The 23,897-nt window shown below is 43.8% G+C and overlaps 1 protein-coding gene across 2 annotated transcripts; it reads left to right on the top strand.

Moving 5' to 3' along the window:
* Nucleotides 1-13: 13 nt before the first annotated feature.
* OGA (O-GlcNAcase) lies at nt 14-22,426 on the top strand. 2 transcript variants are annotated; one of them, XM_052677167.1, is made up of 16 exons: nt 14-236; nt 3,549-3,600; nt 3,907-4,004; nt 5,125-5,255; nt 5,968-6,139; nt 7,094-7,192; nt 7,365-7,649; nt 8,186-8,344; nt 9,577-10,187; nt 10,556-10,730; nt 14,159-14,244; nt 15,112-15,216; nt 15,993-16,078; nt 17,025-17,217; nt 19,272-19,431; nt 20,123-22,426. In XM_052677167.1, exons 1-16 carry the CDS (start codon nt 50-52, stop codon nt 20,257-20,259), a joined length of 2,736 nt encoding a protein of 911 aa, XP_052533127.1. In that variant the 5' UTR covers nt 14-49; the 3' UTR covers nt 20,260-22,426. The 2 variants fall into 2 exon arrangements, with proteins under 2 accessions (XP_052533127.1, XP_052533128.1); XM_052677168.1 differs by lacking the exons at nt 10,556-10,730; nt 14,159-14,244.
* Nucleotides 22,427-23,897: the final 1,471 nt, after the last annotated feature.

Here is a 23,897-nt window from a genome sequence, read left to right as displayed (position 1 = left end):
GAGCGGGGGCTCGGCCCGGAGAGCGGGGGTCCTGGCGGCCGGCGGCAGGATGGTGCAGAAGGAGGGGCAGGCGGCCTTGGAGGAGCCCCAGGGCAGCCCCAACCCGGCCGGAGCGTCCGGAGCTCCTCTGGAACCGCCGGGCGCCGCCGCAGGAGCCGTCCCGGGGGGCGAGGAAACCGACACGGAGACGGAGACGGCGCTGGGTTCCCGCCGCTTCCTCTGCGGCGTGGTGGAAGGTGAGAGCTGGCGGGGAGGGGAGGCCGAGATCCCGGCGCCGTGTGCCGGGGGGGTCGCGGGGCTCGGGCGGTGCGGGCTGGGGGCGGGGCAGCCGCGGGTGCCGGGCGGGGCGGCTCGTGCCGGGAGCCGCTGGCTGGCGGGCCTTGGCTAACGCGGCGGGCCGAGGATTCCTGCGGGAGGCCGGGCGGCTCGAGTGCTGTACGTGTGGGAAGGGGGAGGAGGGAGGGGAGCGCTCCGCTGCGATTAGCCCGGCTGTACGCGCGGCTCGGGTTGGGTTTCTAGGGTAAGGAGTAGGTGATCGCAGAGACATCTGTTCTGCGATTAATGTCAGATGCTCCCTCTGCCCTGCGGTGTTATGGCTTAACGTTTTAACAGCGCTATAGGATGTTTCTTTCACTCAGTTTGTTATAGAGGCTCTATTCAAAGGTTTAAGTTGTTCCAGAAGCTTCAGAAGAGAAGGGCTCGTTTTCCATTTGTCAGTAACTACCGAACTGACGTGCGTTTTTGCCGTCTTGGTTAAGGTAGATGGTTGAAAGCCAGCGAGAAAGATGTTTTCTTCTCTACTTAATTAGCTGGCTTGGAATACCTTTAAATTCCTGTAGACTGCTGTTATTTTGGTATCTATAATGACTCTCCAGGAGGAGAACAAAAGCGTTAACAGATGAGAAGCTGAATGGGCAGTTTATCAAAGTCAATATCTGCACTGCTTGCAGAACGTCTTTTGTTCATATCTTAAATAGAGCATTTGGCTCCAGCGTACATTGCTGTGTGATGTGCACTAGGCCTGGTTCGTGCCTTTCCTTTGTGGTATTGCTGGGGCTTAAATATAGCCAATGTGGAGAGAGATGGGCTGGTTATTAAACCATTCTCTGTGGAGAAATGTCCTTTGGAGACAGGTAGTAGTGGGCAGAAATAAAGAGTGTAACTGTGTGATTTCTCACACTCCTGAACAATGCACCTTGAGCATCACAGAGTGTGTCAAACCACTGTGTGTGCACCGTGGCCGTTTTTTGGGGTGTTTTAATTACATTGTAGATCTCATTTGCATGTACTTAGCAGCAGCTGCTATAAATATAGGTGTTCATGACTACATAGTAAAATGAAGCAAGAAAATGGCTCCTGCCCAGTGAAGCAGTCTAATGTTAGCTGGGAGTTATCTGTGTAGCCCTGTGTGTGTACAGAAGACTAGGAATGAGGGAGTGTAAAAACAAAGCAGCAGTTGTGTTGGCTGAGGCAAGTGGGAGCAGAAGGAAATGCCGGTCTCTGTAGTAACGTGAGGCTTATCAGGTTAAGAGAAGAACAGATTAACTGCAGAAGCAAAGGTAAACACATAGTGCAGCAGCTAACACAGCCTAGAGATACCATGTAATTAAAGCGGTGAACAGCAGAGTCCAGATGTTTTGCAGGAAGAGGAGGTAAAAATTAGTAAAATAGCAGGCAATTATACTGGGAATGCACTCAAAGAATGTGAGGAACTTACAGTCCACTGAGTGCACCGTTTTGAGAGTCATAAAATGTAAGCTCTGGAATGCACAGAGATGGTGCTCATCCTCCAGGACAGCCAGCCTGGCTTTTAGTGGTGGTGAGTGTGGCAGCTGGGATATGAATACTTGGCATGATCTCGTGACTTTGTGTGAACCTGACATGCAGTCTTGAGGGAGTAATAGAAAACCGGGTCAGTTTTAGTTAGATAGAGATCCAAGGATAGCCATCAGCTGATGACATCAGTAATATAAGAAATGTGCTGACAGATGGAAGAGTACTGTATCAGTTCTGACTAGCATGTTCTCTTCAGTGTTCTGTTCAAACTGCTCGTCTTGTTCTTCATGTTGTGTTTTGTTTTTTGTTTTTTTTTGCAGTAGCCCCCTGCTCTGCTCCAGGCTGCTAGGTCTGAAGCAGCAACATTGTTGAAGTAGAAATGTTCTGAACAAGTTATGAGATGTGGGTGGTATTGACTGGGTGCTACAGTTACTTGTTCTGTTTGTGAGTTGTTGAGCTTCCTCGGACTGGCATTAGTCAGCGTGAAGTCACTAGTGAAAATGAGGAGTTTTTTCTGGGTGAAGCAGTCTCAGAGGCGTTGCAGCTGTTCTCTCATTTGTTCCTCTGTTACACCATCCTCAATTCGTCACCTCGCAGTTCAGTGAGAAGCAGTAGTTACTCAGCTTTTCCACGTTGTGGTGCCAGTTAGTCTGAGGTCACTTCTCTGGGAGACTAATTCTGAAAACTTGAGCCTGCTTTAAACTTCTTAAGATGATCTTTGATCTCTTAATGGGCGAATGAAATGGTTGTGAACGTGTAGAAATTGCATTAGCTTTGACAGGCTGTAGGAGCGCATTCTCTGGCTTCTTTAAGAACAGATTTACAACGGTGAATAGCTCTGAAAATGGAGATGTTGCTCACATTTTGAACTGATGTCTTGCACAGACTGCCAGGCTGAAGGTTTGTTTCGACGTGCCAGTGGTTGAGCTGTTTGCACAGAGGTCTAAGTGAATTCACTTCAAAAAGCACTCTATTTTTATTTAAGCATTATGTTTTTGGAATGGGGGGAGTAGAATTGAACTCAGAATGTGTTAGAATTCATGCAGAAGTAAGTGACCTCGAAGATACACCGTTGTAAAATCTCTTAGTGTTTTTATATGATTATTCAAAGACTATCTTGGCTTTTGGAGAGGTAGGCACTTGTCGTGTGGGAGATCAACTGAGTTAATTGTGACATGAAACCCGTTAATTGGGGTGATTGATTCAACAAAATGCTCAAGATTTCATACTTACCTATTGTTCTCCTCAGTGTGTATTTGTATACTATGTGTATGTATTTAGGTTTCTAATCTGTATCTGGAGTTAAGCGTTTTAATGCTGCTAAATAGTATCAGGCATTTCCAGTATTCGTGTTACAGCTGAAGGTGTTTTCCAGGTGTCTGAAGCAATAGTCCAGTTAGGTTACGACTCTTCAGTCTGCCCTTACCATAGTGCTGACTTGGCTTGTGAAGGGCATGTGCTCAGGAATTCAGTTTGGGTTCTGAAAATGAATTGCTTTCATGGCCAAATTTTATCAGGCTTTGGATCATCAAAAATTAACGAAGCTATAATTGCATTTTAAATGTAGATCTGATTGGTTTATTACATTTTTGTAATGCTGTCTAGCTGGTTTTTTTTCTCCATTCTGCTTTGGGAAACTTCATGATGAATGTAGTAGAATCAGTTTATTGGTAGAGGAAGAAAATGAGAGAAGGGTTGGTTGTAATACTTTGTTTCATGGAACGGGCACTATTTAACATCTAACTGGATAACTTTGGTCTTGTTTCCTGTAGGCTTTTATGGAAGACCTTGGGTTATGGAGCAGAGGAAAGAACTTTTTAGAAGGCAAGTCATGCTTCCTCTCTCTGCAGCACATTCCAGTGTAATGTAATCATGATCTTCCACTTAGAACAGAAATTCTTTTCAGGCTTAACCTAGAGCAACGTTTTGCATACTGTCTGTATTCTGGAGATGCATATGCACAGTCCTGTCTCTCTTAAACCAAATTTGTCCCATATCAAGTGTGTACTTGATAGTATAACACAATCTTCAATGAAGGGGTGTAGAAAAAAAACACGAGCCAAATAAAACATAGAATTTCTGGATCTGTAGCTTGCTCTTGCAATTAAGGCTTTCATCCTGTGCTCATAGGCTTCAGAAGTGGGGACTGAATACATACCTGTATGCTCCAAAGGACGACTACAAGCACAGGATGTTCTGGCGGGAAATGTACTCTGTGGAAGAAGCAGGTAATCACTTCTATTTCTGCTCTGCTTCCGAGGAGGAGATTTAGGAGATCTTAGGAAGAAGTTTTTCACACAGAGGGTGTGCTGAGGCACTGGAACAGGTTGCCCAAGGAGGCTGTGGATGCCCCATCCCTGCAGGCATTCAAGGCCACGCTGATGTGGCTCTGGGCAGCCTGGGCTGGTGGTTGGTGACCCTGTGCATGGCAGGGGGTTGAAACCAGACATTGTGGTCCTTTTCAACCAGGCCACTCTGATTTGTTTCAGTGAATCGGTCATTGCTCTGTACACTTGTGTGTGTAATCACAGCAGCCAGTTTCAAATATGCGTTGAGACCTGTTCTTAATACCCTGCAGCCCTGTTTAAGGGAGCTTTGGTACAAGCATGGATTTGCTTCTTTTAACTATAATTCTGTGGATAATTTCTAAAATTGCTTTTAAGGCTTTGTCTTATGAAAATTACTTCTGCCCCCTCCCGTCTCTGGGAAAGGTTGTTTAGAAGTGCTCCTTCCTCTGGCTCTTGATCCCCTGAGCCATATGGTGGAGCAGAATGATTTGCTTCATTAAAAAAAATAAGTAAATAAAAGGAGGAGAAAAAAATGTATGGCTTTTTATGTGAGCACAGGTTAGAAAAGCAGCTTATGGCTAGTCAGGGCATGAAAGGTCTGTGTAAAAGGTGATGCAAGGCTTTTTATCCACCTCTGGCTTCTGCAGATTCTGCAGTGTCTTACTGGCTTTTGGGATTATTGTTTTCCTTGAGTGAGGGGAAAAGTGATACCTACTTGAAATTAAATAATCCCTGTTGGATGTCACTGAATCACGGCAGAAGTATAATTTAGAAGGTACTGCAAGGGAACTTCAAATAACAACAAATACCATTAGATGTTCTAGAACTAATTTTCTTCATTGTATGTAAGATTAAATTTGAAGTTTGTTTCTCAAAGCAACTACTTCTGCCCTGTGATATTTAAAAAGAACCCTTTTTTTTTTTTCCAGAATTTGAGCAAATCCCTTGATTTAATATTTTATTGTTATGGTAGCACAGGCACCTGGAGTTCGTTACTGACATATAGTTTGGAAGCTGTTTCTTGTTGAATCCTTCTGAAATATTTGAATTTGATTTCCAGAGCAGCTAATGACTCTGATATCGGCTGCACGTGAACATGAAATAGAGTTCATCTATGCAATCTCACCTGGGCTTGACATCACTTTCTCAAATCCCAAAGAAGTATCCACACTGAAGCGCAAGCTGGACCAGGTAAATGTGATCTGAGCTTCCTGCAGCTGTAGTCCTACTTAACTTGAGAAACTTCAGTACCATGTTATTTTACTGGGCTGCCTCAGTGGACAGTTTGAATGGATGTGTTCAGGTTGCCTCGCAGAAGTGACCACTGATCATTAGATTTTAAAAAAAATAAAATAAAATCTGCTGTCAGATTTTGAAGGCTGTTCTTGGAATGTTGTCCTGAGGATATTTTAGAACCTTGAAGTTAAGATGTGTTTCCAACACAAGAGCCCTTATCCACAATAAGTCTTTTGGTGGTAGGTCTGACGTGTATCCCTCTGTTTTGTTCCCGTAATTAACTGCTCTCCCCTGTCCAAATGCTGCTACATGTTAGTTAACTCCTTCCCAGCTGTCTGACCAGTGAAATCAACCTTGTAGGAACTGGAACAGATTGAAGGTCTTCAGAAGCAGCTTTGAGGAAGGCAGGGTGGTGGATCAGAGACAAATGCTCTTTGTTTTACAGTGATAGCTAACAGGCCTGTCTTGTCTTACCAACTTTCTCCCTTCTGTTCTCATAGCTTTTCCTTCTTACAGGTTTATAAGCTGAAGAGTAATTCCTGAAGTACTTTTTCCTAATTCTTTTAAATGTTTTATCCTGCTGTAAAGATATTTTAAATCTTGAAAATTACAGAATTTATTTTAATTTAAAAAAAAAAAAAAGTTTCACTCTTGTTTCTTGTTTCAGGTTTCCCAGTTTGGCTGCAGATCTTTTGCCCTGCTGTTTGATGATATTGACCACAACATGTGTGCAGCAGACAAAGAAGTGTTTAGTTCCTTTGCTCATGCTCAAGTATCCATAACAAATGAGATTTACCAATATCTAGGAGAACCAGACACATTCCTTTTCTGTCCTACAGGTAAAACAAGATGAATCCTTTAGTTCAGCCTTAAACAATAGGACCCATTATGCTATTGTTTGAGAAGTTGGTTTAATATCTCACTGTCACTGTAGGCAGTATTTTGGGAGTCATTTGAAGAATAAAGAAAGCTTCAAGGAATTTGTATGTAGAGGTTTTGCCAAACCTACGCATCAGAAGTTTATTGCTGAGCAAAGCAGCATCTTGATGGAATGGTTCAAGAACTAAAAGTTGGATTAAATGAGGACTTCTGTTTGACTTGTACCAAAGTCTGGGCTAGCTATTCGTTTCCCAGAGGTTTCTTAAAATAGAGACACTGCACTTCCCATGCTCGCTTCTTCCAGTGGTAGCTGGTTTTAGTAAGATCACTCACTTTTATTCGTTGTTGAGTTGCCTTTTTTTTTCTTAATCTGAAATATCAGATGACTCTCAAGGTCCATCATTGCTTTGTGTTTTGTTTTTTTTTAATTCTAAGCATCACCTATCACTTGTAAGAATATTTCATCGTAATGGAGACAGTATCACTGTGTTTGGTGAGGGTTGTTAGATTGAAACCTTCATTTGGTAGCAATGTTACCATTGTGAATTACTGTGTTTATCTCCTTGGCTGCCATAGTTCTGGTTCTGTTGCAGACTTCTTTTAACAAATCATATGCTGTGTTTTTTTAAGATTTTTGGTCATTTTATAATTAGCCTAATGCTTTCTAGTTCTCTTCAATATTGTGTACAGTAACCTGGACTTCTGTTTTCTTCCAAATTTTTGACATTTGAACAATTTAAAATAAATGCTGTAGTCTTGCTGTCTGATGTTTTGCTAAGCAGCATATGTAATGCCCTCCTAATTTAGACTATTGGGGATTTAGAGGTTAACTTTCAGGATTCTCTTCTCCAGTGGAAGTATGTTGTCATATTTCTGCATCTTTCTAATAAGCAACATTCTTTTTTCCTTTGCAGAATACTGTGGAACTTTCTGTTACCCAAATGTTGCTCAGTCTCCATATTTACGAACTGTAGGAGAAAAACTGCTTCCTGGCATCGATGTGTTATGGACAGGTGAAGTAGCTTTTTTTTTCTTTTTTTAATTCAGTGCTGGTGTTCCAAGTGATTTATCAGAAGTATTTCATAAGAAAACAAAACAAAAACACACACGTCCAACTGTTTGATGTGAGGAATGTGAATCCTCGTGCGTACGCAGAGCACTCTCATGGTCTCCTTTCTCTCTTAGGTCCGAAAGTTGTATCCAAAGACATTCCAGTAGAGTCCATTGAAGAAGTTTCTAAGATCATCAGGAGAGCACCAGTTATTTGGGACAACATTCATGCTAATGATTATGATCAAAAGAGGCTTTTTCTTGGACCTTACAAAGGTCGGTCAACTGAGCTCATCCCTCGACTAAAGGGAGTTCTGACCAATCCAAACTGTGAATTTGAAGCCAATTATGTTGCTATTCACACACTTGCAACCTGGTACAAGTCTAACATGAATGGAGTGAGAAAAGATGTGGTGATGAGTAAGTATGAGTACCTGTTTGCTGGGGCATGTGTTGAACTGTGTAATTTACACTGTTTTGTTTTAATTATTCTAGACTTTCCTTGCAGTTTATTTTTAAGATAGCCTAGCATTTTCTGTCCTGGAAGTAAAGGACACCTGAAAAATAACAAGCATCCAGATTATTTACTGAAAGTACTTTTTACGCAATCACAGATGCATCTCAAGTCTAATGGCACGTGCTGCAGATACATCTCAGGAAATCAATAAAAGCAGTTGTGTGGTTTGTATTTGACGCAAGTGTCCGTGGGTTTGATTACACTGGGGTAGAAGCAGATCAGATCAGCTCTGAGTGTCGTTACACGTAACTTCTGCGTACCGTTTGTGTGCTGACAGTTGATAGTGACCATAGCTTTCTGCTTTGTCCAATTAGGTTTCAATTCTTTGTCCTTCTTTGTGAAGTAAGACTGAGAGATCTTGAGTGCCTTGTCTAACATCATCTCTTTCTATTTTAGTTGAAACTTATGTGAGTTTTTTTTTATGAACTTCTCTCTGTAGCTGATACTGAAGACAGTACCGTTTCTATCCAGATTAAACTGGAAAATGAGGGCAGCGATGAAGACATTGAAACAGATGTTCTCTACAGCCCACAAATGGCCCTGAAGTTGGCCTTAACTGAATGGCTTCAGGAGTTCGGAGTACCTCAACAATACAGCAGTGAGCTTGGTTTGGTATCACTTTGGGGTTGGTAGGAAAATGTGATTACATGTTCAGCACTTGCACTTAGATTCAAACTATTTTACGGATCTCGGCAGTCTGTGGAAGTACTCGCTGCCTTACTTCTTGGGGAAACCCTAGTAAAGAAAAAAGAGTGCTTGATATTCTGCAGTGTGCCTTTAGTGACCCAGCTGATCAGCAGGAGCACCCTTGAAGCAGGATGATCCTCTGGCATTTCTGATCTAAGACAGGAAAGCGTCTGAATCTTGTCAGTCCCAGCAGTTATTACTAGATTTCTGTGGGACCTGAGAGAGTAGGAAGAATTTTTTGTGAGGGGGTGTTAGATTACTGCGAAAAATGATACTGCCCTTGAACAGTCCATGTTTTTCCAGTTGTTTTCAGCTGGTTTTGTTTTTCTGAGTTTCTGTCTACAGAAACCAGTTGGGTTCCTTCCAGCATTGTACACCTTTCCTCTTGTAGCACTGGGAGCTTGAGATTCGAGGTAAAATCTGTTTCTCTCAAACATGGGTTTTGGGTAGTCAGAGTGGCCTTATAGCTGTTGGTGGAGTAGAAGAATCTCTTCTCCTGACTCCTAGCTCTGCTCTTTGCAGTTCTCCTTTTGAACTACTGTAACATTTCAGATCTCTCTAAAACTCAGCTGTGGCAGAAGCATTGGATGAGGAGTGGTAGTGTCACTTTCCTCTGCTTTCACAGAATCGTTTGGGTTGGAAGGGACCTCGTAAGATCACCTCAACCAAGTCCTCTGTCAAGCAGGGCTGGCTAGAACAAATTGCCTAAAACCTTTTCCATTTGGATCTTGAATATCTCAGTTTTCCCCAATCATGTTTTTGCGGTTGAAGTATTTGAGCATCTGTTCTTTTATTTTAATCTACACTGAATAGGAATAAAAGTCAGTTGATGCAAAGGGAAAACGTTAACTTGAAAAGATTTTTGTACTGATATTATAATCAGAAATATCGCTGGCAGTGCATGTGAACTCATCTTATGAACTCCCTATCTTTGCTTGGTGGTTATCTGAAGGGGAGACTTGCCAAAATATGAATTCTGTAGTTAGAATTACAGTGACAGACATGAGCAGGCAAAGTGCCAGAAGGAAGCTGCATAACTGGCTGCCATGACAACAGAATCGTCCATGATTTGTAGAAGTTGCTGCTTTTGAATGTTTGTTGGCTGGTACTGACAACTTTAAACTTGTTTCTTCTTATGCTCAGGTAGGCAAGTGGCCCACAGCGGAGCTAAAACTGCTGTAGGGGACGTAGGGCCTCTGGTGGCACCGTCGTCTTTAAATGCAGCAACTGTGGTCACCACAGTCTACCAGGAACCCATCATGAGTCAAGGCGCAGCACTGAGCAGCGAGCCACCAGCCTTGGTAAAGGAGGAAGAGAAGAAGCAGTCTGATGAGGAGCCGATGGACATGGTGGTAGAAAAACAAGATGATGCGGACAAGAATGCTAACCAGATACTGACAGATATCACTGAGGCGAAGATGACAGAGGAGTTGAAGCCAATGGATACCGATAAGGAGAGCATAGCTGAATCTAAGTCCCCGGAGATGTCTATGCAGGAGGACTCTGGTAGTGATATTGCCCCTATGCAGACTGATGAACAAATTAACAAAGAACAGTTTGTGCCTGGGCCAAATGAAAAACCGCTCTACGCAGTAGAACCAGTGACTTTAGAGGACTTGCAGCTTCTTGCTGACTTGTTTTATCTCCCATATGAACACGGGCCCAAAGGCGCACAGATGCTGAGAGAATTCCAGTGGCTTAGAGCAAATAGCAGTGTTGTCAGTGTTAACTGCAAAGGAAAGGATGCTGAAAAAGTGAGTGTAACTTAAGCTCGTTTCTCTCCTTTTAAATCAAAATCCTGAGCAACGTTGACTGTTTTCTGAAGTAGAGATAGGTGTTGCATTTTCTAGAAGCTGAAGGGTAGGTAGCATGAAACATAACCACAGATGACAATAACTTTTGCTCATCCAGTGGAATTTACTGTTTTAAGCTCTGTAGTGTCTGCATATTTGAACAGTGCTTCCTGTACTGGCTTCGCTTCTAAGAACAGTGAAGGCTTGTGAGTCACGTGTGATGTAGTGGTTCAAAGCATGGAATTGCGTGGTCATCCTTCCTATTTAGAGTGCTTGTCCTCCCTAGAAGGCAGTATTTGATCTTGTGGATCTTTTCCCTCCATCCGTAGATAGAAGAGTGGCGTAACCGAGCAGCTAAGTTTGAAGAGATGTGCAGCTTGGTGATGGGAATGTTCACTCGCCTCTCCAATTGTGCCAACAGAACAATCCTTTATGATATGTACTCCTACGTCTGGGATATCAAGAGTATTATGTCAATGGTGAAATCTTTTGTGCAATGGTTAGGTAGGTGCATTGGGAGCCATTATAATCCCAGAGAGAGTATCTTCTTTTGTGTTTTGAATTAGCCCACGGGGAAAACAAAACATTATGCAAGTATGTTTTCTTGGACACAGGGTCTGTTTTGACCCGGTTTTAAAGGTTTTCTTATCTCACTATTGAATCAATGCCTGCTGTGAATTTGCTTTGGGATTAAAGTGAAGTCTACTGGATGTTTAAGATTGGAGACCTTGATTTTTTTTCTTCTTGGGCTAATGAAACTTGAATCTCATCTGACACGTAAGTGTTGACTTTAACTTATTCTTGACTGAATGCACACTGGACTGCGCCCCATAACTCCTTGGGTACCCTGGTACATGATTGGAAATGACACTATGAAATGTGACCACATCAGCCACCTGCTGCTTGCTGTGTTTTGATAACACTGTTGCTGTCTTCAACAGAACAATTCCAGCAGTGACCTTTAAATGGGCCTGGCCAAGAGGAAGCTGATCCTCCCAGCCCTGTGCGCATGCGAGCTTTAGCATAAGGCTATTCTGGTGCAAAATTATTTTCTTGAAACACCTTCCAAATTGCTTTTTTGTTGTTGTTTTTTGATTATTTTCTGACAGTGGGTGGAAATTGTGGAGCTTTCTAGACTGATCTAATCTGAGATGTAAGCTGGTCTGGAAATGCTTGTTGTTGTGGTTTTGCTTTTTCTTTTTTTTTTTTTTCCTGAAAGATTTTTGAGGGATCCAAAGTTGGCAGATAGCACCAGCATGGCCTGGGTAATTCCAGTGACCTCATTTCACTTTCAGGTTTCAGTCCAGCTGTAAGGAATATGCTGTGGACTTGCTTGACGTACACAGCAGGCAGCAAAGCCGATGGTCTCTTGTCACACGTTTTGTAGCTGTCACAATCCTACAGTCCTCACAGTGGTTAACCATTGCACAACCTTGGTCAAATGCAAGTGTTTGGATTGTTAAATTGTAGTTTTAAATACTGACAGTTTTGGGTTGAGACACAGACTTGTGAACACATCAAGTCAGGCCTTACTGAAAAGCTTCCTGTGGATGTGCTTGTTAAATAAGTGATCCTTATGTGTATGTGAATAACGAAGATGAGCTTTTAGGACTGCCTTATGTCAAGTACAGAGGAGAGCTTGGCAGAATCGTACTGTATGAACATCTCTGCCTAATGCTGCAGAAAAGCTGTAGTGTGTGTGGTTTTAAGACAAGTGTTACACCACTCCCCCAGCTTTACTATCCTTGCTGTACGTTGACGTTTAACTAGAAAGAATTCTCTCTTTCTGATAACTTGGTCTGTTTAAAACTCTAGACCCATTCTCTAAAGAGAACACAGTTTCTTGTGACCTCAGAACATCGAGGGCCCAGCTTGCATTACAACTTTATTAGCTACTTGTTGCATTCCCTTACTTCAGATGAAATTGTTTCTAGTTTTCCTAGGTCCCTCTAAGTTTGGTTTCAAGTCTTTACATGCATCAGATACTTCAGAATTGCTTTCAGAAATGAGATGTTTATAGATGACTCTGACTTCAGCTTTGTTTTTTCCGGTATCATGACTGGCATTAGAGAGTTGAAAAATTCACTGTAGAAGTTGGGTGTTTACAGTTGAGTAGTCTTAAACTAATAATGCTTCCGTGAGAGGAGATATTTTTGTCCTCAGCTTATGTTTTATCCCAAGTGTAAACATATGTAAAGCCAGGTATGGCCAAATCCAAACACACTAGTTCTCATGATGGTGTGCTCAATGGTCCGCTGAATGTTCATTTTCACCTCTCCTCCCAAGTCCAGCTAGCATTCAGTCCCTTAAATTACTGTGGCTGTACAGTACTATGGATTACTAATGACTTTTATTGTCTTCTTCCCCATTGTGTACAGATGGGAGAATCTTCAGCACAAGTTTCTACTGCTATTGGATGGACAGCGCCAGATGTTCACAGCGCGTCGTCATTAATTAATTAAAATGGACAGGTTTTGTCTGTGAGGCAGCTCAGATAGATTAGATGTGTGATAGGCATGAACTGAAGTCACATTTGCGCAGCGATGAAGGCATTAACTATGTTTTTTGTTCATACAGCTCTTCGTTCACACAGCTCTGTACTGTAATAATTGGAAGTGCTAGTTAAGTTGTAGTCTCAAAGGAGAGACAACCCGTCTTCCAAGTTATTGACTAAATTTCCATGTGAAGAGTATATTTTTGTGAGAATGCTAACGTGTGGGAGCTGGCCACATCCAAATTCTGATGCTTGGATCATTTCTGATACTGACGGTGCTTAGGGTAGTTTACACTGAACACGTGTTCCCAAATTCCAATCAATGTCAAACTTGGCACACTTTGGGACTCTCTGACTAGCACAACACACTTGTCTGTACTGATCTGGGACTGTTACTTGAACAGGAGTTAGACTGCTGTCTACAAAAGGAAAAGAATATTTGCGCTGCTCATCTTGTCAGAAAACTAGGCAGGTGATCTCCATTCCAGATCCGGCACTTTCATTTTCCTCCTGCCAGCTGTTATGTTGGTTATTGAAGGCCGTGTTGTCTTGCTAGTGGAACAATGTAAAAAGTCAAATGGAAGCTTTTTTTTTTTTTAACCCTAAAGCTAAGAACATTGATGGGTCTCCTGTGACTGATCAGTAGGAACCCTGTTGCCTCTGATATGCTTGAAGAGGAAAAACTGAGATGCTGCAGAAGCAGAGCTAGTATTACCTGTGACAGACAGGGTGTACTAGTTAGTGTGAGTTAGAATTAACTCACGTACCAGTGGCACTGTGAAGGTATGGCCTGGATTATATAAATCTACTTAGTCTCTTGCAAGAATGCTGTTTTGTACAGCTCTCCTGGCTATCTTAACTGTTCCAAACTGTTTGCACATACTGCCAGTCCTAGTTTTCTGACAAGAGTAGAAATGTTAATTAATAAAATGTGACTTCAGAAAGGTCCAGTTTTTTTCAAGAGGCTGTGATAATGGAATTTTCGTTCTTCAACTGCTTATGTTTGCAGTAGTGGCTATTGAGTCCAGCAGCATCCAAGATGTCCTCCTTTTGTAGATGAACCAGATGCTTCTGCCACAAGTGGACAAACAGAAGAATGTGCAGAAAGCCTATCAGGCTTCTGTAATTCTGAATGGCAGCATTCTTGTGTCTGTTCTGGAATGAGGTGTGCTGTCTCAGTCACCTCACGTGTTCTTAAACTGACCTGTTACTTGAGACTGTAAACTTGAAATACCGCAGTTGGTGCACGAGCACAAAATCTTTATCAATCATACAAAATCTTTATCAATCATATATTATTGCAGCCTCTACCAAAGCCCTGGATTATAGCTCAGTTAGAGAGCTTTTTCCACAAGTGTGTGTTAGCTTTTTGGACATGTAAGACACCCAGGAAATCCCCCTTCTCGTAACGTTCTCCGCTTGGATCTGATCTCAACAGGGTGTCGTAGTCAATCTTCAGCACAGTTCTTAAGTGGAGACCAAGAACCCTGGGCCTTTAGAGGTGGTCTAGCAGGAGAGTTCCAGGTATCAATATGACTTCACAACTGAATGACGTTTTCTTTGTTTTATGAGAAACCTTTTGTTGCACATCAGAGGTCTGGAAGGATTGGTCTGCCGAAGGCTTTCTGGTCCAAAGCCCATTAGCCTTACAGCTTGGTTTAAAATAATTTTCCTCCCATTTCTACAGTAGTTTCTCAAGGAGATGCTGCCTGTCCCACGCGCCCGCGAAGCGCAGCGGCTTTAGTTGTACATTTCACCTTGTTTCTTTGCAGGTCGCACAGCATTTTTATCTGCGCCCGCAGTCGCGCCACGCGCGCATGCTTGTCCACCAATGGGAATTCCATGAGCAAAGAGAGGGAGCGACCCCAGTGCGTGTCGCTAAATAAAGCAGCAGTGTGTTTTCTTGGGAAGATTCAATTGGCCAATACTCTAAAACCTGTTCTCGAGTCTGCTTGCACCAACTCGAATTTGTTCATGGATTTTTCAGGTGCTGTACTTTTCCCCCCTCACAGGTGCTCTGCGCGCAGCAAATAGAGTCAGCGCTTTGCTTTTGGGATAAAGCGTCTCCTCTGGCCAGTTAACCCTCTTCAGACCAAACCTTTCCTCCTGACATTCTGTGTTCTTATAGAGACAGTGTAGATACGATTGGTAAAAGCATTTTAAAGTAGATAGGATAAGCAGGCTTTTAATGTGCTTTTTCGATTGCATATTCCAAAACACCAATTGGATATTTTCTATTCGAGTAAGGTCTTTGCATTTGTAAAGCCTACCAACCCCACCTTCTTCTGGGGTGCCTGCAAGTAGCAAATGTAAATTTGGCAGTCTGCAGTGCACGCCCGAGAGTCTTGGCACCTTGTACGTGCGCTCACATCAAGTATTTTGTTTTCACAGCGTTTGCTGCCTATTGATGGGGCAAATGACCTCTTTTTTCAACCGCCTCCATTAACGCCCACTTCCAAGGTGTACACCATAAGGCCCTACTTCCCCAAGGATGAGGTAACTGCTGCTGCCTTTTGTTGTCCTTGTTGATGTTTTTCCTTTTGTGGCAACACTGGTTCCTTTGGAGTCCCTCCATCCTAACGAAACCCAGTATCTTGCAAAAAACAAATGCAGGTTACATGAGAATGGAGGATAAGTGATTTGCCTATGATTTAACAGCCCGCTGTGCTGCAGTACAGTTACACCCACAGCATGACTGCAGTCTTCCATCCCCCTTTTTTTTGTGTGTGTGATGCCTTCCATGTTTCTCAGCAGTGGGTTAAAATGATTCCCTGCTGATAGTGGAATTCGTGCAGTGGGAGCACAGGCAGCGCTGTGACTGTAGAGGTGGGTGTGTGTGCCTGCTCACCCAGTAATTTATTCTGGGAATTCCTAGTGTGGAAGAGGAGCCCCTTTCAATGCTGTGATGCAGGTCTAAAGCTGACTTCTTAGAAATAGTCTGTGTGGCTTTCTTTCCAGTGAAAGTTTAGTAATTAGCCTTCAGGATTAATCTCCAGTTGTAGAAACATGCAGAAAGTTGACCTTTAATTTTTCTTTTCCTTCCATTGAACGTAACCAGTATTTTGGACAGGCAACTGTGAGATAGTAGTAGTTGAGGGGGGGAGGAGAGGGAGAGAACTGATCCTTTCTTAGAGATGTGTGCTCCTGTTTGGTGTAAGTGAAGTCCTGTCAGTACTAGCTTACGGTGGAGCAGTGGAGCTGTTAATGAAATCTCTCTAAAACAAAGGAGTTCACTTCTGAGTTTCATGACTTGAGATCTCTCCTCTTCCTAGGCGTCTGTGTATAAGATCTGCAGAGAAATGTACGCTGATGGAGCTGATCAACCTTTCCACAGTCTGCCAGACTTAATTGGAGACAAGTATGTCTTAGAAATGAGTGAACTGACAGAAGTGGTTATGAAGGATGATGTTGTGACACTGTATTTAATTTGAGGGTTTTTTTAAGTGTGTGTGCAGGATGCACAACTTCTGACTTAAATAAGCAAAAAAGCCATCTGTGATCATTAAGAAATTGAAACTGACTTCTAAAAGATACTGTTAACACCTGTGTCTCAGTTAATGCTCTGGTCACGTGTGGTGAGCTGTTAGAAAAAAAGATTGAGCTGAAATGTCTATATTAAGAAACTCATGCATCATAGCACCACTTCAGTTGTGAAAGTACATCATGGGTATCTGTGGTGACATTCTGGTGGGTTTTTTTTTTAAACCTAGTATGATTCTTCAGGTAATTGAAAGACTTTCTGGGGACTAGCATGCCAGGCAACTGCAGTGATTTTTATTTATTAGTTGTGAAATGCATATTGTAGTCTACCTGCATCAACATTGTAAAGCAATGACAATAAGTAAGATGAAAGTTTAAAAAAAAAAAAAGTATTAAATCTTGAGCTGTAGGGTGAGGAACTATTTTGCTGTGTCTTGGGTGTGTATTTTAGGTAGAACTTTGTAAAGAAGCTTCTCTGTGAGAAGCAGGAAGGTAGTTAAGAAAGGATGTGTAACTGCTGTTAAAACAATGAACAGGAAGGTAATGGCAGCAGGAATATTGAGAGCAGCAGGTGAAGAAGGTTTGTGTGCTGAATCAGACCCGAGGCTGTACAGAATTAAACTGTGAGGATCCTGAACTATTGGTGCTCATCACTGAGTTTTGACAGCTGATCAGTCTGTTAATTGATGCATTGTAAGAATTTATTTGCACTGCTGGAGAGCTCTGTCACTTCTCTGGGTGACCTCAGCTTCATGCAGAACACACAGAGCGTGCCTGTTCAATAGGACCTGCTTTTGGCTGAATGTGGTTGCTTCCTTCTGCAGGTTAGTAGGAGGTCTGCTCACCCTCAGCCTGGATTACTGCTTTGTCTTGGAAGATGAGGATGGCATATGTGGCTACGCTTTGGGAACAGTTGATGTGACTCCTTTCATTAAGAAATGCAAAATGTCTTGGATCCCTTTCATGCAAGAGAAATATACTAAACCAAACAGCGACAAGGAGCTGTCTGAGGCAGAGGTTGGTACAACCTGTGAGGCTGGGACTTAACGCTGAGCTGCGTTCTCCTTTCTCTCAAAGGCAGTCCTTTGTATTTCTTTGGATTTAAAGCTTTTGTAATTTATTTTTCATACCTTTCTGTTATCTTTGAACATAGTATCTGACATCTTAGGTGCTGATACTGAAAGTGCTCTCTGTGTGTCAGATGCAGCTGTGTTATGAGGCACCTTCCAGGTGTACTTAGTAGTAATTGATGCAGTAAGTACACAGGTTTTTGGAACTGCTAAGTGGCAGGAGCTTTCAAACCAAGAGCAAACATTAATTTAAAGAGAACTACATTTTGATGAAAGTGAAGCACTGTTTCTGTTCTGCAAAATGAGACGTTGGTGTCCTTGTGCACAGGAGGTTCAGGTCTGACAGATGCACCAGTTGTAGTATGGAAAACCACATCAAGAGCTGGGTTGCTTTTCCACTTAAAATCTTTGAGCCATTTGTGTGATGTGATGAGTGTAAGTGGTGCAGAATGGTGTCCTGCTCACCAGTTCCTGATGGTAATTCAGTCTGTGGCCTCTGGCCAGTTGTGTTGTTTGCATAGAAGGGGTTTAAAAAAACAGCCTTGCAGCAAACGTTGTTCTTTCCAAATGTGTGTGTTCTGCATTGGGTGCAGCTAGGGAATGTGACCTTACAGCTCACTTCTGTTATTGAAGTGGAGCTCAAGTTAAGTCTGCAGTCTGTAGGTCTTTTGACTTTGTTTTTCTAGATTTGTGCAGTTTTTGCTCTTAACTGCATAGGAGAGCTCCCATGTGTATGAAGACACTGGTAACAAAGCAGAGCAAAGCTCTAGTAGGTCCAAAAAGGAGAAGCTTTGATTTCCAGATGTTTAAAGCCAAACTTCAGGGGAAGAGAAAGCAGGAGGTACCTTATGCTATTAAACTGGCTTTGTCATTCAGAGGTCTATGAATGTTTTTAGCTGTTGGTATGTTAACCCAGGATTCCTGCTTCTAGTACAATACTTCAGAGAAAGTCTGCTTCTGAAGCCTATGGGTATTGAAGGATGATCCCTGGAGAGCAGAGAAGGTTTTTTGTACTTGCTATTGAGATGGATGCTGTGGGTTTTTCTCAATTTAGCCTTTTGACACCATAAAGGAGAGAACATCAGTAAGTTGTTTAGAAGCTGTTGCCATTAAACATCAGTAGGGAAAAGTTTGTTTTTTTTTTTTTTCCCAAAGAATAAAGAGTTCCTTTACAGACCTCTTATCTCTTACTAATCTGTCTCCACTTTAGTCTGAAAAGCTCCTGTTCCAAACTTTCTAGAGCATTTGATTCAAATTGCTGACATCTCTTACGATTCAGTTGTTTCTTAGTTTACTTAACTGCTTCTTGAGACCCAAACCCAATGGGATGTTTTGTTTCACAGAGGAAAGATCCAGCCTTTTGAGTGCTGTGTTGTAACGTTTCCTTGGTACTCGCTACCACATGGCTGGCTCTGAATGTGTGCTGTGGGACTGTGCATGTATAGCTGTGATGAAGTCCAGAGGGCCAGGCCTGGTTCTGTATCTGAAGTGGTTCAACCAGTCTGAAGTAGCAGACTGAGACTTGGTCTGTCACTGCAGGAGTGTGGGAGATAGCAGATTATAGATTTGACAGTAAGGTGTCTAAGCTTGACCTGAAAAAACCCTGATATGCTAAGGTTCCTTGTGTGAGGAAGCCCCAGTTCTGGTTGTTACAGTGGCAGCCTTCAGTTACACAAAGTTAGGCAGCTTGTTTACGTGAGCCGGTGGTGCTCTGTAATGGCTTCAAAGTTCTGCAGCCAGCAGCTGTATGATGAGGGTACTTCAGATTTGGCTTTGGGGCAAATGGTCTGGATAGCTGCATAAGCAGTACGGGTTTCTCAGGCTGCTGTGAGCTGAAGGATAGGGAGGATAGGAAGCTTACAGCTACAGCCACCCATGGCAGTCAGGTGCAGTTGAAAAGTTTTGAGAGGTGTGTTCTGTGAGCAAAGCAACTTCCCTTGGAAATGAATGAAAATGAAAGGCTAACAGTGACCGAATATCTGGTTCTCATGTTCTTTTCAGAAAATAATGCTAAGCTTCCATGAAGAACAAGAAGTATTGCCAGAATCATTCCTTGCCAACTTCCCATCATTGATAAAGATTGATATCCACAAAAAAGTGACGGATCCAAGCGTGGCCAAAAGCATGATGGCCTGCCTGCTCTCTTCTCTAAAGGCTAATGGTAAGCTTACTGCACTCAGAATGCTTTGTGTCCTAATTACGTCTTGGGTCTGCCATAGTTGGTGTTAGATTGAGGTAAACAGCCATCCGGAAGTCTTTTATAATTAACGTTTGCTGCTGTCTTCATTAAAGGTAGCTTTTAGCTTCAGCTGTTACCCTGAAGTTAGAAACCAGGAGGAGCTGAGGGAGCAGTTCACAAAAAATGTGTGCTTTCCTGTCCATCGTGAACAGCGTGTCGATGCTGTATGTTCCCTGCTGGCAGTGACAGTGCTGCTTTTTGTTACATGTGGAAGTGTGCACTGGTGAGCAGTTACCAAACCCTCAGTATGGGAAGTACCTGGCCATCTGCCTTACTGCACGTCTGAGGTTCGCAGGTCTTTGCACAGTTTGGTACCTTCCTGTAGTGCCTTTTTTTCTGAGCCAACATTCAGGGTTTCAGGATGCTTTTTTGTGAAATAAGAGGTCTTCAGAGGGACGTGGTTTGTTCATGCTGACGAGATCTCTGCAATGTGTGGCTCCTTTAGGGAATGGTTGGCTGTGTTGCCATAAATCTGGTCTCTTTTGGGTACCGTGCTGCTTGTAGAATTGAATCGGTGATTTGATGAGATGCTGAAATAGATGGGGACTCTCGTACTCGACTGCCCTCTTACAGTATTTCTCTCACTGTTTTTGTCCCTCTTTTTCCTCTCCAGGCTCCCGTGGGGCCTTTTGTGAAGTGAGGCCAGATGATAAAAGAATTCTGGAATTCTACAGCAAGCTGGGCTGTTTCGAAATTGCTAAAATGGAAGGATTTCCAAAGGATGTTGTTATCCTTGGAAGAAGCCTTTGAAGTGCTCAACAGCAAACTGTTCCAGTGCTGCAGTCCCTTAACATCCGGGCGGGTAGTGGTGGGGATCTTCATATGGTCTAGCTGAACACAGCCAGCAATAAGCCAGCCTGGGAGAGGGGACTATGCGAAAATCGCCCATCACACATTCAGACTGATTTGCTGGAGGAGGATAATGCTGCTGAACACACCGTTTTAGCAAGAGAATCTCTGTCCTCTCCTGGTCTCGTGTGAAGTGCCAAGGAATCTTGCATGGACAATGTAGCTGCCTGGAGGAATTGTCCTCAGTCAGCGTTGTGGTTGACAGCAGTTGTGTGTTTGAGCATCAGCAGAAAAGCGGCTGCTGTAAGGAAGAATCTGTGAGGACGCGGTTTTGTTTCGGTGTCGTAGAGCAGGATGTGCAACTGGGAGTTGCAGGAGTGGGAGGGATTACTTATGTCAATCAGCAGATGTAAAGATAAGTAGTTATAGTTCTATTTTTGACTATCTTTATGCTTGTTGATTAAGCGATGACCCATTGTCACTTCTAACGACCATTGGTTGGAGCTTTGTGCTGTTAGGGACAAATGTGCAGTGGTCTGTGGCAGAAGTCACTTAATGACAAACCTGTAAATTTCGGTGTATATAAACTTAGCTGTATGCTGACTAACTTTTTGTTTACCAGTTTTTGTAACTTTTTCTTTTAAAAACTGAAAGGATATAGGTCCAAGAAGGCACTTTTGAATAACATAAAACCACGATGGAGAGCAAATCTGTCCACAGCACTGACTTTTTTTTTTTTTTTTTTAAACTGTGCCTCATGTCCAGGGCTATAGAAACTGAGCACATTGGGTAAGGAGTGCTGATCCCAAGGATCCTTCCTTCAGATGCCTGTTGGTTTCCTGCCGAGCTCCCACAGCGCAAGGCTGTGCCATCATCCTCCTGGGACAGAAGCAGCAATTCACAGGGTGGGCTGCTGAAGCTGAGACTGTTGGTGGCGTTAATACAGAACTGGGTGGAAGACAGAGGGAAAGAGCTGGCCCACAGCGGGGATTTATCCTTGGGACAGTCACCATGTTTCAAAGCCCTTTCGTTCTAGTTTGATTAAATCAGGGTCTTCAAGTCCTGCACATTTGTATCAAATAACTTTTCTATAAGAAATGCCACAGTGAGCACATTTTTACTCTTCATTTCAATGGTTACCTATTTTTAAATGTCCCAAGAGCTCAGCGCTCGTGCCCAGGTGTGACGCCTTGGCTGCGAGATGGAACCAGCACGTTGTGGGATGTGGTAGCGAGCCAGTCGCATCATTTGTGACACTGGTACGTCACAGAAGTCCTGGTGGCACAGGGGAGGGGTTGGCCAACGTTGCAGTACCATGTTTCTGTCACCTGCAGTCTTAATCTTCCTTCTTCGATTCCCTGGGTTATTTCGGCGGTGCACAAAGGAAGCTCGGTTCCTTGCACGAGCTTCTGGCTGCACTGAAGTTCCACAGCCTATAATGAACGGCATTAAGACTGCAGTGATGTTGCCTGCAGCCTGTAAGGAGATGCTGTGCTCAGCCTTCTGCTGCAGTCACGTGCAGGATTATTTGTTTTCCTTTGCAGAATGTGAACCATTGTTTCAATGCGTTAGCGAAAATATTTAAGTCTAAATAAGTTCATTTCAGTTTTAGAGAGAGGTACGGGGTGGCTCTGTGGGATTTCATGTAAGTCAGAGCTGAATGCCACTAGTTTTTATACAGCTTTGAATGCATGTTGAGTAGCTGATACCTTGGTTTGTCAGATGGGAGAGGTTTTTTTGTTTTGTTTCTTCATGGATACCGGAGTCAACTTATTTTATCTGGATTCATAGCATTACAGCATAGGATGCTTGTGGCCTTATTTCTGGCTTTTAAGGAGCTGCCACATTTTCTCTTCCTATGACTTTGTTATTATTATAAAAGTTAATTGTATAAGCCTATGGGAATGTCAGGCCAATGCCATCATTCTAGGATTGTAAAGTGATATGTTCACATATCTTTCATGGTTAAGAGTTTTCATTAAGGTTGGAATGCCACTTTCGTTAATCTGTTTTTAGATCAACAGTATCTGTAGCAGGAAAGGGGAAAAAAAAAAAAGACCTGTAAAACTGTATTTGAAGACCATGCAAGAAATAGAATAAAAATTGAGAAGTGAATGTAAATAAGAAATGTGTGTTTCGTGTATGAGGTTTGTGAACCAGAAGTGGGTCAGCAGTGAGTATTGTGCCACGCCACGTGTGCTGGAAGCCCTCAGGATCAGCTGTCAAAGAAAACAGGATGCACTGGATTGCTCTCTTGTGCTGCCTGCGGCCCTGCAGTCCGGAGCAGGTCAGGCTTTTGCTACCAGGGCCTGGGGCTCGCAGGTGTTCAGTTGGCACTGCGGGAAATGCACGGGATCGGGCCCCACTTGTGCATCTTGTTTGCATGTGGGAGGTGCTGTCCCCAAAGCTGCTCTGCCTGCCGGACCTCAGCCTGCAGGGATTTGTCTGGCTGCGCTCCTACTGGCTGAGGCAATCGCGTGGTTGTGTAACGCAGCTTAAGGGGGGGCTGAGTCCTTAAGGCTTCGGTCCTGGGACTTTTTATTCTGGGGGGTGGGGATAATGTTCCTTTGTGTATATCTCAGCGTGTAGGATTCTGACTGGAAGAATGATGCATCTCTCATAGGGAGTCGTGCTTGCCTTGCTCCTCGATGCGTTCTGGGCACAGCAGGTGAGCTGGGGGAAAGGAAAACTGCATCCCTTGCAGGTCTCCTTGGCCTGGGCAGTGGTTCAGATCGTGCTGTTGCGCTGGGAGTTGTTCCCGTAGGGAAACGCAGTGCAGGAACGTCCTTGCCTTCCCTGCCCTGGGGTCGTGCTGCAGGCAGTGCCTGTCCCTGCACTGTGCAGGCAGCCGCGTGGCTCAGGGAGCAGCTGCTGCAGGAGCACGTGAGTCCACAGGCAGCCTGGGTGTGTGTGCTTGTGCAACGGCAGCGGGTGAGCGCTTGTTTTCTGGGACCTGGGGCAGCTCCCCAGCCCTCTTCAGTGTGTTTTCGTTGAATCGAGCAGCACACGTGGCAGGCGGGCTGGTGGCTTCTCTGCAGTGGGAGCAGAGCCAGCTTCAGGCCAGGGCTGCGGAGTGAGCTCACTACTGAAGTGAGCTGTTTCAATGCAGCTTCTTCTTCCCCGAGAGGTGCACCGCATCACTTCCTCTCCTGCTCGGAGATCTACTCGAGCCCCGTGCTGCATGCTGGAGCAGCATATTGCCTTCCCATCTGCTGTGTTCAAACGTGTATGGCCAGAGATCGAGCTGCTCTCGTGCCTGCACCCAAAGGAGTAGAGATGGGTTGGTCCCTCCCGCTGCACCTCAGTCTCTGTTACCCCGCCGTCAGCGTTTCCGTTCCCAAGGTGCCTTTTGGGGCTGCTCACCACCCTCGCAACTTCGGATTTTCTGCCCACCCCCCCAGAAAAACCTTCAGCCGGAAGCCGCGAGTTGCCAGGAAAATCCATTAGGCTCCCACCGGGGTTAACATCCCTTCGCCTGTTATTGCGTGGGAATAAAACGCCATAAATATGCCATTTCACCAAGTCTTCCCCTCTCTGCACAGCTGCTCCGCGGGCCGAGCCCTTCCACCAGAGCCCCATAACCTTCGGGCCGCGGCTTC

This window comes from Tympanuchus pallidicinctus, unplaced genomic scaffold, assembly GCF_026119805.1.
Source record: "Tympanuchus pallidicinctus isolate F22 unplaced genomic scaffold, pur_lepc_1.0 scaffold16, whole genome shotgun sequence".
In the NCBI taxonomy this organism is placed as follows: Eukaryota; Metazoa; Chordata; class Aves; order Galliformes; family Phasianidae; genus Tympanuchus; species Tympanuchus pallidicinctus.
This window is presented reverse-complemented; position numbering and strand designations above follow the sequence as displayed.